The sequence below is a fragment of the Condylura cristata genome, unplaced genomic scaffold (assembly GCF_000260355.1).
Source record: "Condylura cristata isolate star-nosed mole 26May11 unplaced genomic scaffold, ConCri1.0 scaffold00022, whole genome shotgun sequence".
NCBI classification, from domain to species: Eukaryota; Metazoa; Chordata; class Mammalia; order Eulipotyphla; family Talpidae; genus Condylura; species Condylura cristata.
Window position 1 is genome coordinate 31060276 of NW_004567123.1, and position 22873 is coordinate 31083148.

Here is a 22873-nt window from a genome sequence, read left to right on the forward strand (position 1 = left end):
TGTGTTTTCACTGACTGACTGACCTCCCTCCTGTGGGCTTTCACGGGGCTGCTTGCTGCCCACAGGCCTCCATAGTAATGGGAAAGTACAGTTGAGATTCGGGACCCCAGTGTCCCGGATGGAGGCTGCCTGGTCCGGGGGTTCCGGGCAGGCGCTGCTGACGCTGCTGACGGCCTCGGCTACCCCACAGGGCGACACCGTCGAGTCGGAGCAGCTGTCGGAGCTCACCGAGGAGGAGTACGAGGCGCACTACCTCAGGCGGCAGGACCTCAAGGGCTTCGTGTGGCTGGATGCCAAGTACCTGAACCCCTTCTTCACGCGGCGGCTGACCCAAGAGGTGGGCCAGGGGCCCCTCGCCTCCCCCACCTCGGAACCTGCAGAGGCCCCACGTCGGGTGGGCAGGGAGGCTGGTGGGGGCCTTTAGGCCAGGCTGCTGCCTCCTGCTGGGTTTCCCCTGCCCAGGCTCTCAAGCTGCGGGTGCCAGCGGGACTCGGCACCTGCTGTTTCTCCCGGGACACCAGATCTGGCGCGGGTTTAACAACGGGCTTGTAACAGGGTGTGTTTTCCTGCTTGATCGACTCCAGGGACAGTGATCAGCTCCCGAATCCGAGCGAGGAGTCAGACCTGCTAGGCCCTCGGCCGTGGCCCTACGCTGGGGCTCCCCTTCCCTCCTGAGGCCCAGCAGCCTCTAGGGCCTCAAAGGGACCGACGTGGGTGGGCTTTGCTGAAATCACCTTCCTGCCCGCACAGGCCTTCTGGGTGCTGCCCCCTTTGTTTCCGCACCCCCTCCCCCACCTCGCAGTCACGACTGCGGCCAGCTTACTAGGAGCAGGCGCTGGGCCCGCGTCTATCGTGTCATTCTCCCACAGCCGGGGACGGGAGATGCAGCGGAGGCCCCAGGGAAATGAAGGACCCCACCCTGGCTCACACAGCCAGCACGTGGCAAAGCTGTAAGCAGAACTTAAGTGTCTGCTCGCAGAGGCCACGTTAACACCACCCCATCCTGCCTCCTGCTCCTGTGTCTGAGTGACCCCGTCTGTTCCCCCACAAAGCCAAGGGCCGGCTCAAGTCAGTCAGTTCACACTGTGGTCCTCTGTGGCCTGCCAGCCTGCCTCCTGTCTCCCCGCAAGGGACCAGACAGCTCTCTCCTTCCTCGCCGGACCCTGCCCCCTGACAAGGCTTGCTGTGTCTCCTGCCCCAGGACCTCCACCACGGGCGCATCCAAATGAAAACCCTCACCAACAAGTGGTACGAGGAGGTGCGCCAGGGCCCCTCTGGCTCCGAGGACGACGAGCAGGAGCTGCTGTGACCACCGGGTGCTGCGGGCAGCGGACAGTGAGGACGGACATCTGGCAGCCTCTCCGAGGTGGGAGGAGGGGAGAGAAGTAGCGGCCGAGAACTTTAACCCAGAACTTTCCAGGCCTTGGGAGCCAGCTGGCTTCTGAAGCGTGTCATAGCCCCAGTCTTCCCGGAGCCAGGTCTCTGCGCCCAGTTGCTTCTCGGCCTGCAGATGGCTGTCACCTGTCAGGTGAACGTGCCTTTCTGCTTCTGCAGCCGGACTGAGCGGTCTCCACCCAAGATGCCAGAGAGGAGCGGTTCTGCCAGGCGCGCTGGCTGGGGTGCTTGGGGCGCGCTGGCTGTGTCCCCACCATTCCCATCCACTGCCTTCACCACCGCCCCAGGAGCCGCTGGGGCTGCCCGAGGGGTGCCTGTGCCAGCCGCACCACTGGGGGAGCTGCCCCAGGGGCCGACCTCCCGGCCCTCAGCTGCACAGCCAATCCGGCCTAAGTGGCAGGCCCAGAAGTCGTGATAACCTCATTCCCCTTTGTGATGTTGCTTATGCGCCCTCGGGAAAGAAAAATGGAGGCAGCTTTTTCATGGTTACACCCAAGGTACCTCGCTGGCTGTGGCCGCACAACAGACCCGCCTCCCCTGGCAGGGCTGTGAATGTTTACACTGGTGCCGGCAGGCGGCTCCGGAGCCCATTGGAAGCTGCACCCCTGGGTTTCTTTAGCGTGATTGAGCCCATTCCGTGGGGTCAGAGCGCCCTCTAGAGGGAAAAGCCAGCGGTGCAGGGCGTCTGGGCCTGCAGTTCACACGCACTTTCACACTGGAGAGCCCCGCCTGGGGCCTAGCTCTTGTTTGTCCAGTGCCCCTGTTCCTGCACCCCAAGATGTCTGCCCTCCACTTACCCTCACTGCAAGTCAGCATTTCTTCTTTCCCTCTCCCATTCTTTACTGTCCCGGTGCCATCTGCCCCCCATGCCAAGGTCCTGGCTGGGGCCCGAGCAGCAGTGCTCCCCCCTCCCTCCTGCGGCCTGTCCTGGGGCCCTCCCAAGGTGGGGAGCTGCCAATCATGTGCAGGTGAAATGGAGTTCCTGAGTTTTGCTCCTCCCTGCCCCTTGACAGGCCTCCTGCCTGCGGGCCTTTGCTCACCCACAGCTGCTGGCTCAGGCTCCAGCAGGAGCCTCTGGGCGCCCTCCTCAGCCTCCAGGTGATCTCACTCATCACATGCGAGCCCTGGGTTCTCGTGGGGGCACAGCGGGCCGTGCAGGCAGCACAGACCCCAGGCGGGTAGCAGGCCGGTTCCATCCTCTCTGCCTCGGCAGTGGGCTGTGGAACCCCCTGGAACGGGTGCCAGGCCCGGCCCGCACACTACCTCCCTGGCAGAGTCACCCTAAGGCCAGTCAGCAGGAAGCACACAGGTTCCTTTTTATGCGTGAGTAAGTTTGTGCTTGATACAGCTACAATGAAGTTGCTGTCCTGTGTGCCACCCCCACCTTAACGCCACCATTTGCGCCAACAGAGTCGTATTCCTCCGCCTAAGGCCCCACGGAGGAGTAATGCAGTGGGTAATTCTGGTCCCTGCCATCTCCTACTTCCTTTTAGTGGACAAGAGAGCAAAGAGGGAAGCTCTGTCTCCACCTGGGTGCGGGGGCAGAGGCTGAGGCCCCACACTCTGGCAGGGTGGCCAGAGCCCGGATCCCGCTCTGCTGAGGGGGAGCGGGAAGGTGGGGGAGCGTGTGGGCCTGCTTCTCCTCAGCCAAATCACGGCCATCAACGGTCCAGGCACGACTTGGTGTCTTGGTCACAATATTAAGTGCACAAAAGGAGCAAAGGTCCCTGGTCCTTCCCCCACCCCTCCAGAATGCGGGAGAGACGCGTATCTACTGGCTGGCAGGTGGGAAATCAAACCCAAAGGTGCCTGACACAACAGCCTGAAGCTCAAGTTGTCCCACAGACCCCGGTCTCCGAAGGCCCAGGCAGTGTTGTCTCAGTGAAAACGCCTCTGTCAGAATCAAGGCTTCGAAGCAAGCAGCCAGACCCCTTCCTTTTAGGCTTCTGCCATTTCTCACACAAATGGGGTTAGAAGTCCAGGGAATTTCCTTGTCACTGGCCATGTGACAAAGGAGGCTGGCTTTCTGGTTTCTGCTGGCTCACCCCATCGGCACCCTCCCCTCCCCTGCAAGCCCCCTTCCCACCCACCTATCCCCCGACATAACCCAGAGGGCAAACACACTCAGCCCCCCTCACCTGTGGGTTGGGCTCCGCTGCTCTGCACAGCTGCCTGAGGTGCGTGGGGCGCTCAGCTGCTGCTGCGGCCCTGGCTGGACCCCTGAGGTTGCGTGTGGATGGGGGGCCAGCCCCGTGGGACGGGCACCACAGCCTGTCAGTCACGTGGGAGGGCCGCCTTCCTGGCGCTTGCTCTCCTGCACAGCACCGGCCGAGGCCGCCTGCGCCCTGGCTTCGGGTTGAGACCCGGAGGCCTTTTGTCTCCGTGCTGCTTTCGTATGTTTGTCTGAAGGGCCTTTGGGAAGGCCCAGCACATCCCTTTGCCCCCACAAGTGGAGTGGCGGGGGCTTGCCAGGTGCTGGCTCCTGAGAAATGACTGGCTGCTCTTTTGATGGGGCTTTGGCCGGGAAGACGGGGCCGTGCTGGGAGGGGGCTGCTGAGCCTGGGCCCTGCTTCACCTCGCTGGACTCTGCAGATTTCGGGGAGAGTGGTAACGGCGCTGTTTCAGGATATGGCTCTAGAAATAAAAGTGAATGCTCCCGACTCTGATCAGGCCTCGTTTGTGTTCAGGAACTTTGCGAATGTGTGGCCACAGCCCTGGACTCGGCTCTGGGTCACCACCTCCCCGCCCCTCCAGGCCAGCAGCAACAGCTTGTCAGAGAAGCAGTGGCCAGTGGGCAGGAGTGAGGACTGACTTGTGTCTGCGCCCTCAGTGAGGAGCACGGGAGGCTGGGAGGCCGGCTCAGGCCAGGCCCAGCCTCCAGCCTGCTTTCTCCAGGTGCTAGGGACCCATCTTCCCAGGGCCCTCCTGGGGTACACAGCCGCCCCTGGTAGGCCCTTGCCTGTGTGGAAGCAGGCACCTGCTGACCTGCCCAGACACGACGCCTGAGCTTGGGGCTCCTCCACACCCCCTGGAGGAAGGCAGTGGCCTCGCCTGTGGAGTCTTGAGCAGGCCTGCCCCCACCACTTCCAGAGGCCTCCAGCGTTGCTCCAAGTACCAGGTGCAAACAGAAACATGGAGTAACTCAACCAGGCCGGGCCCACCTGACCCTGGCATGGGCCTTCTGGCCCAAGGCAAGAACCGCACCTTAGTTAAAAAAAAAAAACGCTTTTACCCCAGTCCCTCCCCCTCAGCCAAAGGAAGGCGCTGGGGGGATGACACCCAGACTACCCATACCAGGGCTGCCAATCCAAGTGGGGGCAAGGGCTTGATATGAGGCCCACGTGGCCCTCTTTGGCTCCCTTTTGCCACCTTTGATGGCAATCTTTGCCTTCCCTCCTGTCAGGATGTGAGCCTGGGCCCGCTGCAGCCAGGGAGGCCATCCGCTCCACGCTGAGGCAGAGCAGAGGCCGGAGGCCTGAGAGTTCTTAGTGACACTGACAGACCAAGGGCCTGTCCTCCTTCGCGCTACCACGTGAGACAATAATGTTCTAACTGTGCCACTTCTGCCTAGATTTTGTCAGGCAAAACAAAAATACTGACACAGCTTCATGAGGCGAGAAAAGCAGACTTCAAAACAACGTATGCAGTGTGAGCCTCTAAAAGTTAAACTACGGTGTGTGTGTCTGCATAGGAAAAATCTGCAAGGACATGCCAAACTTCAACTTCAGTTCTGTGTGGAAAGATTGTGAATCACTTAAAAAATCTTGATCATACACGTTTTCCATTTCTTTTATGAGGATCATTTATCCAATAGTAAAAAAACACACGAATATTGTCACGTTTCAAAATGTGGATCTAAGTGAAACCAGAACCAGAAGACAGTGCATGATAGAGAGCTGATCTGGTATAAAGAGCACCAGGGAACCAGTCTCGAGTGCTCTGATGAAACTCCAAATGGAAAAGCCACTCTGCAGAGCTTCTAGCTCTGTCCAAGTCAGAGACACCCATGACCCTTCACCCCAGCAGCCCATCCAGGGCCTAAGCCCTGGACAGCAGGAGTGGGCAGGCTGCCTCGGGCTCAGCCCAGCCTGCCTCCTAATTTTGTACTACCAGAGGGATGAGACTTTTTATGGTCTCAATGGCTGAGGAAAAAGAATAATGTTTCATGACATGAAATTCAAATTCCAGCATCCATAAAGTTTCAGATTTTGTTTAATAAAAAACAAATTGGGAAATTTGTTTTCTCTCATGATAAGTACCCATATACCTTTATTTTCATCTCTTGGCCCACAAAGCCAGAAATTGTCACTACCTGGGCATTTGCCCACCCCTGCCCTTACTTGTGTGTGGCAGACACCCACGGGGATGGTGCTAATAGCAAAGCATGAGAAGCAACCGGATGTTCCTCGTTAGGAGAACGCATAAGCCACAGCACAGTCACCTCGGGAGCAGTGATGACCCTGAAGCGAATGCATCAACGGTAACTGAGGGAGCCGGGAAGCGAGCTGGAAAGACAGTGGAAGAGGTAAACAAGGGTCCTCAGGATGCAGATAAGTGTAAAGCAAGGCTGGAAGGTTGACACCAAGCGCCCTCCAGGGAGTGGGCGAAGAGAGGGCTTGCCTTTAAACTGTGCCGCCCACACCTGGCCTCCCCTGTATCTTTTCCTAACACGGCAGCAGGGATCCAGGAGTTCAACATCTGTGCCAACTTGCAAATGCGCCTCTGTCTTCCACTCCCCCACTATGGGGGTGGGGGGGACACTGAGCCAGCTGCCCCAGGCCCCAACACCCAACCCCAACTTACGCATCAAGATTAGGTTTAGTGCTGAGTGATGAAATCAAAATCAAAATCAGAATTGGTAGTGGCCTCCCTTGAGAACCAGAATTCTTAGTTAGCCTGGTGGGGAGTGGAGGGAGGACAGAGTGAAGTCAATCACAAATGCTACGGTCCTGAATGTAAAGTGTGTGACCTTGTGATTATTTTCTGAATGTAAATCTGTTCCTGGCTCTACTCTCTGGTAAGACCTAAAACAATCACTCTGCAGTAAAAAAGCCAGGACTCGAGAAACACCTGGCTCCAGGGCCTGGGCAGAAAACACAAGGTGAGGCTGCAGCCCCTCGTCATGCCGAATAAAAGTTCCAGGGCCGTGTCAGGAGGGCTTCGGAGGCAGCTTGAGGAAGCCACAGAGAGAAATTTGAGTATCGATAACAACAGTAATGCAAGGGGCAGGAATACTTAAAATACACTGACATCGATGAGTTCATGACACTTAAAAACAGCCACTGTTGGCAGACCCTAAAGCGTCGATTCATTATTTCAAGTAAAAGCAAAAGGAGAACTGAGCACTTCCCCTCTATACCACTAGCAATCAAATAATATGAGTTTGCTTTGGCCTTTTCAAAATAGAGTCACAAATTCACAGGAAATCAAAAAAATCCCACGTAGCATGGTGCTGTTTCCCCAGGGTGACATCTGGTGCCACTAGAGAGCAGTGTCACAACCAGGAAACTGCCACTGATACAACCCACCAACCCTGCCTAGATTTCACTCTGGGTGCACCCGAGTGTGCATTTGTGTGCGTGTGTGTGCGCACAGGCTTCTGCACAATTCTATCACGTGTGCTGACATATCCCACCACCATGGGGAAGTTTCTCACCTTCTCCCACAAAGTCCCTGCCTCGCTAGGGGAGTCCTCAGGCTCCTCTCCCAGTCCCGGGCTCCTCTCCCAGTCCCGGGCTCCTCTCCCAGTCCCGGGCTCCTCTCCTACTCCCGGGCTCCTCTCCTACTCCCGGGCTCCTCTCCTACTCCTGGGCTCCTCTCCCACTCCCGGGCTCCTCTCCCACTCCCGGGCTCCTCTCCCACACCCAGTCTCCTCTCCTACTTCCGGGCTCCTCTCCTAGTCCTCCAACTGGTTTCCTAGTCCTCGAGCTGCTTTCCTCTCCCTCCACTAGCTCGGTCAGGGACTCCCCAAAGCCAGCTAGCTGGAGGTTTTCCCAGGGAGTCATCACTGGGGATTCTTCAGGCTGAGGGACTTCTCAGATACAAGGCTCTCTCCTGCAACGGAATTTCAGTTTCCTTCTCTGAGCAGCTCCAGGTTCACATAGCCCCACCCACACCTGTCTACTCACTTGGCTTGGTGATTGGCCCGCCCATTTCTGCCTTCTCAAGGTGGCCATTCCCCATTGCCTTTTCAGTTTACAAACATCAGCGGGGCTGCCCAGGGAGCCCAGCTAAAAAGAGCCATGCAGCTGAGGAGCAGCTGAGAACTGACCATGGCTCTGACTTGCACCTGGCTGACCGTGGTGGTGATGGTGGCAGCTTTGGCCAGCGCAGGCCCTGTCCCCACCTCCAAGCCCATCACAAACAGGAGGAACTGCCGCATGAGCAGGTTCCAATCTCTGTCGCCGAGGGAGCTGGATGCCTTCAGGAAGGCCAGGAACGCCTTGGAAGAATCGCTGTCCACCAAGAACCGGAGCTGCGCCTCTCACCCCTTCCCCAAGACCAGGGCCCTGAGGCACCTGCAGGTGTGGGAGCGCCCTGTGGCCCTGGAGGCCGAGCTGGACCTGACGCTGAAAGTCCTGGGGGCCCTGACCAACACATCCCTGGGGGCCGTCCTGGACCGGCCTCTTCACACCTTGCATCGCATCCACACTGAGCTCCAGGCTTGTGTCCCGGCTCCACCCACAGCAAGCCCCAGGCCCCAGGGCCGCCTCCAGCACTGGCTGCACCGGCTCCAGGAGGCCTGGAAGAAGGAGTCCCAGAGCTGCCTGGAAACCTCTGTCATGTACAACCTCTTCCGCCTCCTCACACAGGACCTGAAATATGTTACCAGTGGACACCTGCGGGTGTGAGAACTCGGCCCATCTGGGCCTTCGACTCTATCTATGCACCAAGCCTCACCCCTGTTTTAAGTGCTTTCTTCTCACCCCTTATTTATTACACCTATCAGAAATGTTTAATTTTCTACCTTTATATAATATGTGCAAATAACCAATAAGGAATTGGGGGAAGAGACGACCCCCAGTCTCCAGAGAGAAGAACATGCTGGACAGCAGCAGGGACGCATTTGACAGATTCAGACTGGCAAATTCTTAAGGACAATGTGTAGACAAGTCTTCGATAAATTCACGTCAAGGAAAAAAAGACGTCTAAGATGGGCCTGGAGAGTGAAAGTGGGTTGAAGATCTTCAGAGATTACATTTAGGCCCTGATGCAAACTTCTCAAAGGACGGGTTTCTAAAGCAACTGGATGGAGAGCAGTGAAATATTTGCTGCTAAGGAACTGTAATAAAAATGTACTAGGAATTGCAATAAAAATGGTGTCATGTTTTCAAAGTCCTTGTCTTTAGATGTATACACTGGAATAGCCAAAAGTGAAATCGATGCTCGCAATTTGCTTCAAAAGAATTTAGGCGGGGCAGGGGATGGAGAGGCAGGGGGAAACCGAGCTGACCACAAGCTGGGACCGTGAACTGAAGCTGCGTCCAGCACTCAGGAGGCTCACCAGACCCACTTTTCTGTCAATGACAGAGTTTTTAAAGACACAATTGGAAAAGGAATAGCGTAGGCAAATGGCTAACTCCTCGCTGGAGCTGAGGGAGGGGCAGGCTGGCCATGGTGGCAGCGCCCTGAGCATCAGGGGCTCGCTCAGCCCCTTCCGGCCAGCGCCTTTGAGTTCACCTGGTCGCCGGTTCCCGGCCAGCACAGCCAGGAGGGAGGGTCAGGGTGGGAAGAAGGACAACTCCTTCCTTTGAAGGACATGCCTGAGAAGCCACCTGAGGCAAAGCTTTTCCCTCCAAGGGGCACACAGTGCTGTGAGTGTGCTGGCTGCATGGAGGTGGGAAAGGTATTTCTCTGAGTGGCCCGGAAAATGGATGGTCCAAATCAGGGCCTCTAGGAAGGGCATGCAGCAGCAGGACCCGCAGGCTGGGGTACGGCTGGCAGAGTCTGCCACTGCGCTCATCCCCAAGACGCATCAGGGCTGGTGGCAGAGCTCAGGTGCCGGCCTGCTGAGGTTGGAACATGCTTGTCAGTCACATCCACAAATCAGGCCGCCTGCTCCATGGTCTTGGCTCAGCTTCGGATGTGGAAGGAGCCGCTGGCTTCCTGGGCTCTCCCAGGCCAGGTGTTGCCCTCTAGGAAGCTGCTGCTCCAGGCATCCGGAAGGCCCTGCCGTTTCCTGCACCAGCACTGGAAACAATCGCAACACCTGGGCCCTGGTCTGGCCCGAGGCCTGCCCATTTGGCCAGCCAGTGCTTGAAATGCAGAATCTGTTGGCTCTCTTCCCTGGCAGCTGGGTCACCTCCTGGAGACCACGCCCGCCGTGGTCAGCTCACAGGCGCAGGCCTAAAACCAGGACCCACAACTGTTCTCCCACCACCCTTAAGACTTGGCCCTCTTCCTTTAAGTCAGCTCCTTATAAAAACACCTTAAACTGATTTTTAAAGTGATTCTTAGGACTGCTGTAAATGGAAGGAGGTATGGCCTGCCTTAAATAGAAGTAACTGGGAACTCTGCTGCGGAAGGCTCTGAGCCCGCCGCCTACTTTCTGAGACAAGCTGGCACTGAGCTGACTTCCGCCTTGAGGCATTACTCCCTCCTCGCAGGAGGGAAAAGTTGAAAGTGGAGTTAATTTTCATGATGTCCTTCAATGTGTGGTTTTTGTTTGTTTGCTTTTTTAGGTCACAAATACGTCTGAAAAAATTACAACTGTCAATTACAATTTAAAATACTAAATGTAATTTAGTTTCCCCAGTATTATGTTTAAAAGTCAAATATAAATCAATAACCAAAGCCCTAAGGATATTTAAAATTTTTGCACCGTGATAAACTCCAACAAAAGTAGAAATTCTTATTCTAACAAAAATGTTTATCACCATGTATTTAAGAAATATAAAAAACACACATGCAAACCAAACCACCAAAAGCGAATCTGAATGGACTGCAACCCACTGGCCATCTGCTGAAGACTGAAGAAGGGATTCCCTTCCAGGACTCCTGCTGTGGCCACACTGTGTAGAAACTTCTCTTAAAAAGGAGAACTCAGCCCTCCCTGGTGGCGTAATGGTTTAGGACGCAGCACTGCGAAGCTAGCTCAGCTGCTTCCGTGCGAGTTTGATCCTTGGTGCCGGAGGTGACCCATGTGGCACGGCAGACCTCTGCTGTACTTTGTCCATCTTCCTGTTCTGCTCCCCAGTGTCTCTGATGAATCCTCTCACCCCCAAACCTCTGGCCTGTACCCCAGTTCTGTATGCATAAATAAATCTTAAAAAAAAAAAGTAAAAATGTAAAATACACTGAAATAAAATTAAAAAAAAAGATCGTTTACATTAAAAAAAAAAGAGTACTCAATTGGCCTCCCTGGTGGCGCAGGGATTAAAGACACAGCACCATCAGCAGGCCTCTCCTGACCTGCCCCTGCTCCCTCAGCAGTGGACTTTAGAAGATGCACCTGTTCTGTTCCCCACTCTCTCTGGGCCCCCTGCACCTCGGTCTACACCCGAGTTCTTGTATCATAAGTAAATCTTTAAAAAAGAGAGAACTCAATTCACAACAAGAACGTCTCACCAAAGCAAACCTTTAGGCACAAAAGCACCCAGTATGCTGATTTTGCCTTCTGGTGACACTTGATGAAGCACTTGTCAACGATGAGAGCACCAGTGCGAGCGCAGAGGCGGTGCCTACAACTCCCCTGACCACCTGTCAGCTGCCCCCATCATCCCTCCGGAGCGCACAGTCTCCCTTGGGAAACCCGACTGCTCTCTGTAAGTCTCAGCACCCAGAGCACCTGGCCCGCAGAGGCACTCAGGCGCTATTTTTGTCAGCCCTATGGAAGAGAAAATGTTGCGTTCTGTCACTAGAGAACGCAAATCAGCTCCAACAGGCCCCACACCACCACCCCCGCTGCCGTCCAGGCAGCCCAAACTCCAACGCAGCGGGAAGAGTCAACATAAAGCCCAGAAACAGTTCATTTAACAATGGAAGACACTTTATTATTTTTAAATCATCTCTCAACATTTCAACTCTTCGTATAAATCAAATGCAAAACATGTGCATTTTTAAATTAGCATATACTGAACGATCAATCACAGCAATCTCATACAGTGAGATACACACCGCGACGAGCGCCATAGCACTTCCTAGTCCAGTCCGGGATACGGTGTCCTGCGTGATACGCACAGTGCACATTCTCCCCCAGCTGACCTGGCCGGGCCTGCTTTGTTCGCTGATAAAGTTACGTGGCATCATGGTTAGTTAAAAGATTGGTTACTGTAATGCTAGAGCGATCTAGAAACGGAAAACTAGAAAACTAGAGCTCTCAGGAGTGGGACAGGCATCGACACTTCTGGAACGTGAAGAGGAAGAACATTACAGATGAATGCCCGAGAATAAGCTGGTCTTAGGAAAGCTGGGTGAAATTCAGTCTCATTTACACAGTGACTATCTACATAGTTCTACCAGATATATAAAAAGAGCAGTAGAAGATCTGGAAAACCTTAAAATCACTCAACTGAGTTGGAAGAACATCAGCAAATTCACAGTGGCCTCAGGGTTCAGCCAGATTTAAATCTGCGCAAGAGCTGAACGCCTCCAGAAACCCACTGCATGTAAATCCCTTCGACACTCTGCACGTCACAAATACTTATGGCTAAAATATAGTAATTCACAAGAAAGCGGTTTTATTTTCAAACTCCTGCTCTACACCCCAAAAGGAAACTCCAGGGTCAGTCATCCACATGCAGCGTGTAGGGGCCAGCTGGCTTGGAAGCACTGAGGCTCAGCGAGGATCCCAAGGGTCTGCCGGGTCGGGGCACGCCGGCTCCAGCCCACTTTTAGTGCAAAAAAGATCGCAGAAGTTGCAGGGAGTCCTGGAAGCAGGTGACGAGAAGAGGACTGAGATGGAGGGGTGGGCCGGGGGAATCCCAAAAGGTGCTCTTTCGCAAACGAGACTCTGGCAGTTTCGAGCGCCAGGCCCCTCCAGACGCCAGGCTGGAGCTCCACAGGGCAAGGCTCCCGACTCAGCGGTGCCAGGCTCCACCGTCCACAGGGGCCTGGATGCAGGGCCCCACCGACCCCCAAAGTGCGCACTGGAGGTAGGTGTATAGAGGTTCCCACGGGAGAGAGGGCGGCTCTCACCAGCTCGAGGGCGTCGGCTCTGCCTCCTCGGCCCCACACTGCTCCAGCCTGGGGCTGTGGCGAGCGAGGCACCAGCGGAAGGGCATGAGACTCCCCCTCTGGAAGACTAATGAACCCAGGACATTTTATAAATAGCTACATAATTAACCTCTTAACCACTTTGAAACACATGGCAAGTGGGTATTTATTTAAAAATAAATCTCAAAAATATCTATTTACAGTACAGTAAAGGGGCATGTGCAAACAGACTGGGGAAGTCGGGCCTGCGTGGAAGGTGCACCCTTCAGGGAGCTGAAGCCGAGGCCACGACCCCATGGGCCAAAATGAGCCGTGGTGCCACAGGACACCACTTGGCTCACACTGATCTCGCTTCACCTCGGGAACCCCAAGCGGTGGGGAAGTCAGGATGCAGGGCGTCCAGGTCGGGGACGCTGGCATCTGGGAAGGGGGCGGCGATGAAGGGCTGAGCCCCTGGAAGAGGCCGGGTGTGGCAGGAGGGCTCATTTCACAAGCCAACAGGCCTCTAGCTCGCCGCTCCAGGTGGGCGTCTGGACAGGACCTGGAGGCCCTTCCCAGTCCAAGTTGGCTCTGTGGTAGGAGTGGGGGTAGCCGTGACAAGTCACGGAGATAGAAATCTTAATAAACAAAACAAAACAAACAAAGGAAATCCAGAACAGGGAGTGGAGTAATTAGCAAAAATTAATCTGAAGTGAAGTGCCACCCTCTCCCTCGTCAGGTGACAAAGCAGTCACCAGCTGAAAGATCTGAACTGCTAAGTGAACTCCCAACAGGGTACAGCCAGGCCCCGTCCCCACCCTCCCCCTCCCCCACAGGGCCAAGGGCAGGCCTCTGCTTCTGAGATCAACGCATCACACTTCTTCCCCACGAAACTGGAAAGGTCAGTGGTGTAGCCCTTGTAGCAGGGAGGTGCAAGGTCAAGTCTATCTGTACACGAGATGGGAGAACTGGGTGGACTTGTAGTTCAGCTGGTGGTTGGGCATGAACTTGTGCAGCTCACTCTTTTTGCAGCAGGGGTCGTAATGGTAGGCGCTGAGGCAGGTGTCGCAGGAGACTTTAGAGCACTGTGTGCAGGTGTTGGCGGCGCCTGGGCGGTTACAGAAGCCACAGCGGGAGGTGGCCGTGGAGGAGGAGGGCCTGGATTTCGAGTGGAGGTGCGGCAGCCGGTCGAGGCCCGGAGTCTGGCCCGCATACTTGTCTCGTGGAGAGGAGCCCTGGGCCAGGCTGTCGTGGGCAGGGGCCTTGCCGGGGAAGGCGCCCGGCTTGGAGGCCGGGGGACCGGTGAGCAGGCTCTCGCAGCGCTGGCAGAGCGAGGCGCTGCTGGGCAGGCTGCAGTTTTGGCACTTGCACGGGGCCGACTCTTTGGCGGGGGGTGAGCGCTTGTGGTAGAGGGGGTGGGCATCGTTTCTGACCAGCCACACCTCCGGCCGCAGGGCGTCCTGCCTCCGGTATGTGGCCCTGGGTTCCGAGTCTGTGTACAGATCCACGTCGTCCTGAGCCGAGAAGTACGTGCCGCGCAGCAGGCCCTGGCCGTTGCTGGGGGACGGGGAGGGAAGATCATCCGGGCTGCCGTGTGGGGAGCTGGACATGGCCAGCAGCGAAGGGGACGGGCGGATGATCTCGTCCTTCAGGTCGTCACCCAGGTCCACTGCCACCGGCTCCTTCCGCAAGCTCAGCGAGGCCTTCAGGGGAGGTTTCCGGCTCTCCCAGTAGCTGTCATAGGCGTCCACTGACCTAGACGGTTTGGTCACGCGGGGCTTGTAGTAGTCCTTGGCCGCCCGCTCACTGGCCGACTTCTGGAGTGCCACCCGCGCCATGGAGGCCGTGAGGTGTTCCCGGCCCTCGGCGCGCCGCCGCAGGGCGTCTGAGCAGCCACGCACGTCCTCAGCGCTGCTCTTGCGCTCGCTCACCACATCCAGCTCAGAGTAGCCCTTGTCCTTGACTTGTGAGTGGATTTCCAGCATCTGCTCGCACTCCACCTTGGCCAGAAAGAGCTCAAAGGAGACCATCTTGACCTGCAGCGTCTCCACGAGCTCTGTGAGCTTGTACGCTGTCCCCAACTCGGGCACATAGCCCATGTAGTTCAGGATGGCTCGGATGTCCTCTTCCAGCAACGTGGACTTGACGTAATAAACGAAAGGGCCCGTGTAGGTCTAGGAGAAGCAAGCGGGGGTAGAAAGAGAGGTGGGGTTTCTCTCAGACACGCGTGGAGGCAGCATCAAAGCAAAGACACTCGAGTCTGAAGCCAGCGTGCAGGGAGGGGCGGGAGGGCGCGCTCGCAACAGCCCCTCCCTAGGCTCCAGCCAGCGAGTGTGCGGCGGCTGGGGTGAGGCTCCCACCACTGCTTTCCTCAGGGCAGGAATCCGCACCGCTGCTGCCTGGATGCGGCTCTGCTGTGTGGCGGCGGGAGGGCGAGCACAGGTGAAGAGGGGATGGGAGCAGAGCAGAATCCCAGTGGGCAACGTGAATACAGCCACCAGTTCTGCTGCACCTCCAGATTCTGGGGGTTTTATACCCCCCCACAAAATTACAACTTGCTGAAGGCACAGACGATGGTTAGCATTGTTTCAAGCAATCGAGTTTTTAATTCTGTACATTGTCTGTCAGACATATGCTAGCCGTACTCCAGGCTGCGCTACGGTGTCAGCGCAACTCTGACAGGGCGTGGCACCCGAGTCCAGAGTGGAAGTCTAGAACCAACCGCCAGCAGCTAAGGGCGAGAAGGGCCAGTGTTCCCCACTAGCACTTCTGCTGCGGCCTGGACACCAGGCTTGACGCTAGCTCCCTAGGCGTCACCGCCACCATTCTCACTCTGACTTTCCTCCCGGACACCCTCTTTCGTCCTCTCGCTACCACTTAGTCCAAAGTGACTTAACAGTCCAGACATCTGTGGCAGCCTCCGAACTGCTCTCCTGCCCCACCCCTGTGAGTGTAAACCTGGCCCTGGGACTGCCTAGTGTTGCAGCCACTTAGAATAAATGCACAGAGGCAAGTCACGGGCCCTGCGCGTCACAGCGCTCCAAAACCAGGACGCCACCTCTCTCCGAGCCCCCAACCTGAGGTGTGAGCTCCCAGGGCAGAGACCCAGCTAGGAGACAACAGTAGACAGACAGGAAAGGTGGGGAGCCTGGCAGTAAATGTGGTGGTCATCTCAAAGCAGGGCGCCCAGGGTAGCCCACGGGCAAGCCGGCACACACAAACCGACTGCAGGGGGAGAAGGGAGAGGGGAGGCCAGTGCGGAGGGCCCGTCCCTGCACCTTACCTTGATGCTTCTGAACTCCTTCTTCCACGGGTACAGGAAGAGGTTGATGCCCACGGTCTCCAGCGTGCTGAAGGCGCCGTGCAGCGCGTGGAGGCTGGAGGAGCGCAGTGCGCGAAGGGAGCTCTCCACCACCTCATAGAACTGGATGAGCCGGAATCGATAAAAGGGATCCACTTTGTGCAGGCTGAGCAGGGTCGAGGCGGCTGCCCGCAGGTACTCATCGCTGCCCGGCCGCTGCGTGCTAGGGGTGGCGTCCACTTGGCCCTCATGGAACTGCACGTACTTCCGAAATAAGTCATCCTTGTATTTTGTATCCATTGAACTGGGCTTCCCCATCCAGGCCAGGATGGGGGCTACCTTATCTCCTCCATGGCTTCTGGGTCAGAGGCAGGGACATGGCTAGAAGCCCTGACATGCAGCCCTCCTGGACCGGCGGAGTGCTCTGGAAGGAGAAGAACGAGTACGTCATTCCTCAGACCGCTCCACGCACCAGCTTGTGGCTGCTGAGGCAACACAAAAGCCACAACTTGTCTCAGCTACATACCGTTTGCTTTCTGCTCTGTGTTCAACGCATTCACTGAACACACACCATGTGCAAGGTTGTGGTGGACAACACAGAGGAGATCCCTGACTTCGCTGAGCTCACAGATTACATGACTGGGCGCCTCATCTCTTACAGAATGACAGCATTGTTAAAAAGCATCCACAGGCAGGGAAGGTTAGACCCTAAGAAGGAGGAGTCCGCCAGGCAAAGACGCAGCGAGATGGCAGGATGTCGTGGGGGAAGGCCCTGCACTAGTAACATCAGCACTTTCTACATGCCAAGGCCTCACACGGGCCACCACTTAAACAACCCCAGGAGACAGGTCTGCCCAGCTTACAGATACGAACACTGAGGCCCGGACTTTCAGAAACATGGCCAAAGTTACTGAACTATCAAGAGGCAGGGCTGAGATCAGGGCCCTGGCCGTGTGGCTCCAGAGTCCACGCCCTTAACCACCACGCCCTGCTTTCCTGCGGCAGGACAGAGCTTAGCATGCCAACAGAAAGTGAGCTGGTGTGGCTGAAGTGCTGAGAATGGAGGAGAGTAGGAGGCCAATCTAAGGGGTATATGCAGGACCCCAGTTCCCAAGAATTTCACATTTATCCAAAGAGCCACAAGAAGTTACTGGAGAGCTGAACGCGAGGAGGAGAGTGACTCGATCATGTCTGCGATTTTAGAGTGTCGCTCTGCTGCAGCACCGACAGAGGCTTTCCTACGCCCGCGGCCCGCGGCCCGTCCTTCCGCATGCTGTCGCCCCTACCGGCAGGGACACAGGATCGACCCACTCATGCTGTCTGCCTGGCGCGTGCAGGGATGCGCATGGCCCCAGCAGTGTTCTTGGCGCCACAGTGCTGGGAACCCATCTGGACCCACTGCAGGAGGCTGCCAGGCCCAGGGTGGCAACGGCACCGGGTTGCGAAGGCAGATGCCAAAGTCCGGCTGCCAGGCCACCTCTCCAAGCCTCAGTTTTCTCTGCTAAAAAAGGCGGGTGGGGGGATGTAACAGTCACAAAGGCCAGAGAAGAGATGGATTACATGCAACCTGCACCTACAGTTCTTGGCAGTGTGCTGGGCCCAAGCCAGCCCTCAATACACCTGAGCTATCCCTAGTGTCTGAAGGGGCAGCACCCCCCCAAGGTGCCAAGCATTCTCCAGAAGGTACACTGAGAGCAGGCAAACAGCTCTGCCGGGTGGTGGATGTGGGCTCCCACCCTCGCCCGCTGCCTTTCCTGGCCCCAGGAGCAGAGTTCGCAACCTAACCCAGTAAGGTAAACTCAACCCAGCACCCAGTGCAGGGGAACGTCATAAATGTCTATTCTCTGGGTGAAGGAGGGTCCCAGGGCCTGTGGGAGATGGTGAGGGACCGAGAGAGCAGCCGTGGCGGGAGAGCTGATCTGGGGAGTCCTTTAGCAGATCTGGGCTCAGCTACAGGTTCCCAGGGCCTGTGAGTCTGGCTTCAGTCAAAGTCATCTGCAGCACCAGTTACTCACCTGGCCTCACAGGAGACTGGGGATCTTAACCGTGGGGTAAGATGGGCCAGAGAGCCAAAGATAGGAAAGCCATCTTCTCCCACTGCTCTGCCCAGATAGTCTACTGCCTCAGAACAAAAATGCCTCAGAAGCCCACAAGGCCAGGTCCACCGAGGATAAAACTCAACGTGGGCCCTCCCTGGTGGCGCAACAGGTTAAAGCACAGCACTATGAAGCTGTCACAAGCCTGATCCCCAGCCGGGGGTTGACCCACATGGCGCGGCAGACCTCTTCTGTCTCCCTGCTGCTCCCCTCAGCAGTGTACTTCATCAATCTGCCTGTTCTGCTCCCCACTATGTTTCTGGTGAAGCCTCGCAGTAGCCCACCCCTCGCATCTTTGGCCTGTACCCCAGTTCTTGTGTGCATACATAAATCTTTAAAAAAAAAAACTCAACATGCCAACCAAGGTAGAAAGCTTACGATGGTCAGATGCCTGCTCACTTCTCCCGGGAGTCTCCCCTTCCCTCTCACTTCCACCCACATGGACATGCCTTGAAATTCCTCCAACACGTCAAGCGCAGGACCTTTGCACCAGTTGCTCCGCGTTCTTCCTCTGCTTCTTCCCACAGCTGACTCATCTTACTGTTGAGCCTCAGGGCCGCAGTCATCCCCAGAGGTCCTCCCACAGTCCCCGCTCAGTAACACTCATCTAGTCCCTCACTAACACATTACCCTAGATCAACATCTGAAATGATCACCTTCACTTATTTACTAGCTTCCTCACTCTGTCTTCCCAGTTACCTCATAAGTACCACAAAAGTGCTTTTTTTTTGTTCAGTTTTGTTCACCAGGATGCCTAATACACGTGTATGATAAAAACACACGAGGACCCTTCCTGGTGGCACAACAGGTTAAAGCGCAGCACTATGCCACACCCACAGCCACTGCAAACTTGAGTTCAACCCCCGGCCAGGGAGCGACCCACAGGGTGCAGCAGACCTCTCCAGTCTCCCGCTGCTCCCCTCAGCAGTGGATTTCAGTCCATCTGCCTGTTCTGCTCCCTACTCTGCCTTTGGTGAATCCTCTCACCCCTCGCACCTCTGGCCTGTACCCCAGATCTTGCATACACAATAAATCTTACTAAAAAAAAAAAAAAAACAAACCCTGCGATGACGGGTGCAAAGACTGCAAGCACTCATAATGCCAGCCCTTCAGCTGCCCAATCAGCTCCCCCGAGCACACGGGGGATCAGGAGAGGGGAGCAGGCGCCAGGACACGTCGTGCTGAGAGCAGCTGCTAAGGGCCTGCGGAAGGTGGCCTCTGACTTGACGCTATGTTCTCCCACCACCTTGTGTCTGTGTTCAACAAACATTTCTGCAGCACTGACCTGTGCCAGGCCCTGAGCTGGGTACAGTAGGGGGTATAGGATGAGTAGGGCAGCAGTAGGAAGACATGGCCTGGCCTGCCCTCAATTCTCATTGAAAGAGCTTATTGTTTAATATCAAAATACCCACATGCGTTCCCTTTAAATAAAAAAAAAATGTGTTGCAACCTGGAAGACGTGCCCTGCTGTCCTGGCTAATAAAAGGCCATATGCATTTACTGTGTTTTATTAATCTAAGGGAAGCTTCCATGCTGCCTCTGGCCCCAGGGAATGTTTTTCTGGCACATCTGAGACCCATTTAAACAGAGGAATATGAAGCCTCCGAAAGTGCTGTAATTCTCTCCCAGGAAGTAATCCTAGAGCCACAGAGGCTAATTTTTCCCCCAGTCAGCCACCCTCAGGCTCAGCATCGGCTGCTCTGTAATCACGCCACAGAGCACCCTTGATTGTTGCTGCAAATATAAACAAGGAAGAGGGATCCAAGCAGCCAGCGCGTGTTCAAAACCCTGAAGTCAAGGTGAGAAACCCACCTGAAAAGACCCTCGAGCTAACCTAGGCAGGTGAAAGAAATGAACGCTAAAGATAAGGAAGGACCATATGCGAGAAGGAAACCAGCACTGAGACTCTGCCCTGTGCAAAGCCCTGGACTTTCCACCCGAACTGCATCATCCTGTTTCATCTTCACAACACCGCTGTGAGGAAACCACGGCCCAGTCATAAACAACCTGCCAAAACTGAAGGGGGGAGAGCTGGGATTTGAACCCAGGCTGACAGGCCCTGAGACCTGTGCATTCATCACACCCACTTATGTGTGCCATTCCCCAAGGGAGTAGTCCAGGGGGACCCTCTGTTAAGTGCTAGATGAAAAGCAGTGAAAGTCACACAACAGCCCCAAGGTTAAAGAAGGCAAACAGATTCAGAAAGGCCAAGCAGCTTGCACTACGTCAGAAGGCTAGGGGAACAAGGACCTGGGATCAGAACCGAGGCCTGATGCCGAACCCTGACTTCAGCTCTGCACCACACTGCGCCGACATGAAGCTGTCCTGCCACATCTGGACAGCTCGACTTGAAAGGACTCAACTAAGAACGCCCCATGGCAAGGAAGGCAAAGTCGAGTTCCAACAATTCCTGTAGCAGCAAAACTCCCATCTTCCCACACAAAATGAGGCTGGAAAGAGCCACAAATCTCTTTATGATGTAAACTCCAGGGCCACAGGAAGAGGCTGGCCAGACAGTGGCCAGTGGTGAAGCAGCTGACATCATCCCTGCGGAATACATTTTCTGAGAATACAGGCTGCATTGTAGCTGGTCAGAGCTGGTGTCTCTTCTGAGCACAGAGCCAACAATTTATTCTCAGCACTCTGCAAGAACAACAAAAAAACACGCTCTCTGCAAAAACAGCGTGGTTACAGGAGATCAAGACAGCGCAGTGATAGAAGCCATTAATTTCTCCAAGCAACGCACAGACTGGAACACCAAGATGTGCCAGTCTGGCAGAAAAAAAAAAAAAAACGGCACAGTGAACAGAGCCAGGCGAGTGCCCAGAACCAACAGTCCTGGTCAGCACCTCCTACACCCACAATCTGGGCCCCCTTTGAACAGCAAATCAATGTTGAGACTGAAACATGGCAGTCAAGGAGGCGGTGACTTTAATTACTATGTCTTCAACCTCTCAAAGAAAAGCTGTATCTGTTTAAAATCGAAATGATTCTGGCTTTCCCTCAGCTGGCCCATTCAAGCAGAAATGTTCCTGGAGCAGCATCTGAAGGCTCTCCCACTATGCACAGGCAAAAGCTATTTTGGTCTCCGCTTTGCCCTAGTCCATGGGTTTGCAGATCTCTGATCTACCTTCAATCTGCTCAGAGTTGCCTAAGCCTCCAGAACCGGCAAGAGGGGACTATTTCAACCCCCTCCACCTCCGCACCCCATTCCTCTGCATTCATTCCGAGTTGGAGGCTCCTGAGACGCATCCCAGGCACCTTCCAATGGCTGTAAAAGACCAGAGAATCCCTGCACCCACACCAGATTCCAGAGAAATTCGGAGAACGACCGCTCCAAACCTCTGAAAGCCATCTCAGCAGTGCTGAAAGCCAGTCTCCCCCGTAGCAGCTGCCAGTCTCAGAGGGGCTCTGAAGGGCGTAGTTTCCCCTCCCTGAAGAGGACAGAGGCCGGAGGCTGCAAATCCCAGTTTCGTAATTCCTACCGCCTTTGAGGGCCACACCAGTTGTGAAAAACACCCCCGTCTCAAACTCGGGCCCTCCCCAAAAGGGCTTGTGAATGAATTAGCAGCAGCTATCATTTACTGGACGCTGCTGGATGCCAGAGACCGCGCTCCGCACACATCCTCTCACCTCATCCGCACTGTGGCCCTAGGAGGCGGACTCGCTCCTTTTTAACAGAGCAGCAGCTCCGGCTCCAGCGATGAACAAGGGACTTGGCCAAGGTCACAAAGCTAGACAAACCCAGGACTACCACCAGCGTCTGCGCTGCGGACCCCGCGCGCAACTGCCTCCGGCGGAATCGCGGTAGCCTCCCGCCTGGCTAATCGTCCGAGGGGGTGTTCCTCCTGAGCTGCCCTCAGCCACCCAGGGCCGGCCCCAGGAGTCAGTAAGCCAGCTGCCGGGGAAGTCGGGGTCCTGAAGGCAAGCTGGGTCCCCAGACATCGAAAAGGCGGGTCCACCCGTCGGCCGCTCCCGGACCCGCCGAGCCCAGTGGAGTCGGGCGCCCCCTCCGCCCGGGGAAGTCCCGCGGGCCGTTTCCGTCCGGCCACCCTGCACTCACCTCGGCACTGCCGCCCAGGACGCCCCGGCCGAGAGAGGCAGGAAGGAGCCGCGGCCGCCGCCGGAGCCCGGCCCGGCAGGGCTCTCCGCGCTCGGCCCGGCAGCGGGGGACCGAGACCAGTACCCGAAGCCAGTGGCGACCCGGAAACACTCGGCCAGGAAGTGACGTCTCTCGGGGGTGGGTCCAAAGGGAGGCCGGGCCACGGCTGCGTGCTGGGCCGAAGGGAGGCAGAGGCCTGCGGGCGACGGAGTGAGAAACCCCAGGCAGAAAGGTGAGCCGATTTCCCTGGGCATCCCTCCTTGGGCTCTGAAGGGCCGCTACAGCTGCTGACACTGGGACCCGGAAATAAACGGGCCGGAAGTGACGCACGCATCGGCCCCAGGGTAGCAGCTGGCTGGGTTGTCATGGGAACCGGTGGAGATGAGTGCCTGCGAGCTTGGATCCGGCGACCCCCAGCCTCCGCTTCAGGGACTTGCCCCTCGCTCGCGGAGATAAATGTTGAACTGTGCTCGCGACTGCGCCTGAGCGGGAGATGACAATTGGGTCCCTTACCCCCATTTTACAGACGGAAATATCGAGGCCCAAAGGCGGCAAATGAGATGCCCAGGATCATGCGAAACTGAAAGGAACCTTGAACTTGTAGTGGATGTTAAGCCTGGGGTTAAGAGCGGGTGTTTCCCAGGTTGCACTTGGTACTTATTAGCTCTATGACCTTGGACAAGTTAATTAATCTCTCCGAGCCTTACCTTTCCCACCTGAAAATGGAATAATTATAGTTCCACTTCCTGGGACGAATCACTCAATGGAGACTGCTTATTATAGTAGTTGGTATATGGTAAAGACATAAATACATCTTCTATTTCAAATCTGGTTAAGTCAAAGGAA

The 22873-nt window shown here is 56.0% G+C and overlaps 3 protein-coding genes across 5 annotated transcripts in view; 2 read left to right on the forward strand and 1 right to left on the reverse strand.

The window, feature by feature from the left end:
- Positions 1-4061, forward strand: part of SLC9A8 (solute carrier family 9, subfamily A (NHE8, cation proton antiporter 8), member 8) — a 53290-nt gene extending 49229 nt beyond the window's left edge. For both annotated transcript variants that reach the window (XM_004687469.2, XM_012728332.1), the window contains 2 exons: positions 191-337; positions 1202-4061. In XM_004687469.2, coding sequence (XP_004687526.1) covers positions 191-337; positions 1202-1309 — 255 coding nt within the window. In that variant the 3' untranslated portion in view covers positions 1310-4061. The remainder of the gene's footprint in view (positions 1-190; positions 338-1201) is intronic.
- Positions 4062-7667: 3606 nt separating this feature from the next.
- Positions 7668-8246, forward strand: LOC101627039 (interferon lambda-1-like). Its single transcript, XM_004687048.1, has one exon. It carries the CDS (start codon positions 7668-7670, stop codon positions 8244-8246), a length of 579 nt encoding a protein of 192 aa, XP_004687105.1.
- A 3114-nt stretch (positions 8247-11360) lies between these two features.
- Positions 11361-22114, reverse strand: SPATA2 (spermatogenesis associated 2). Of its 2 annotated transcripts, none has more exons than XM_004687470.2 (3): positions 21989-22114; positions 15812-16253; positions 11361-14702 (listed from the first exon to the last, which is right to left on the reverse strand). In XM_004687470.2, exons 2-3 carry the CDS (start codon positions 16145-16147, stop codon positions 13473-13475), a joined length of 1566 nt encoding a protein of 521 aa, XP_004687527.1. In that variant the 5' UTR covers positions 16148-16253; positions 21989-22114; the 3' UTR covers positions 11361-13472. The 2 variants fall into 2 exon arrangements, with proteins under 2 accessions (XP_004687527.1, XP_012583758.1); XM_012728304.1 differs by lacking the exon at positions 21989-22114 and adding an exon at positions 16356-16381.
- Positions 22115-22873: the final 759 nt, after the last annotated feature.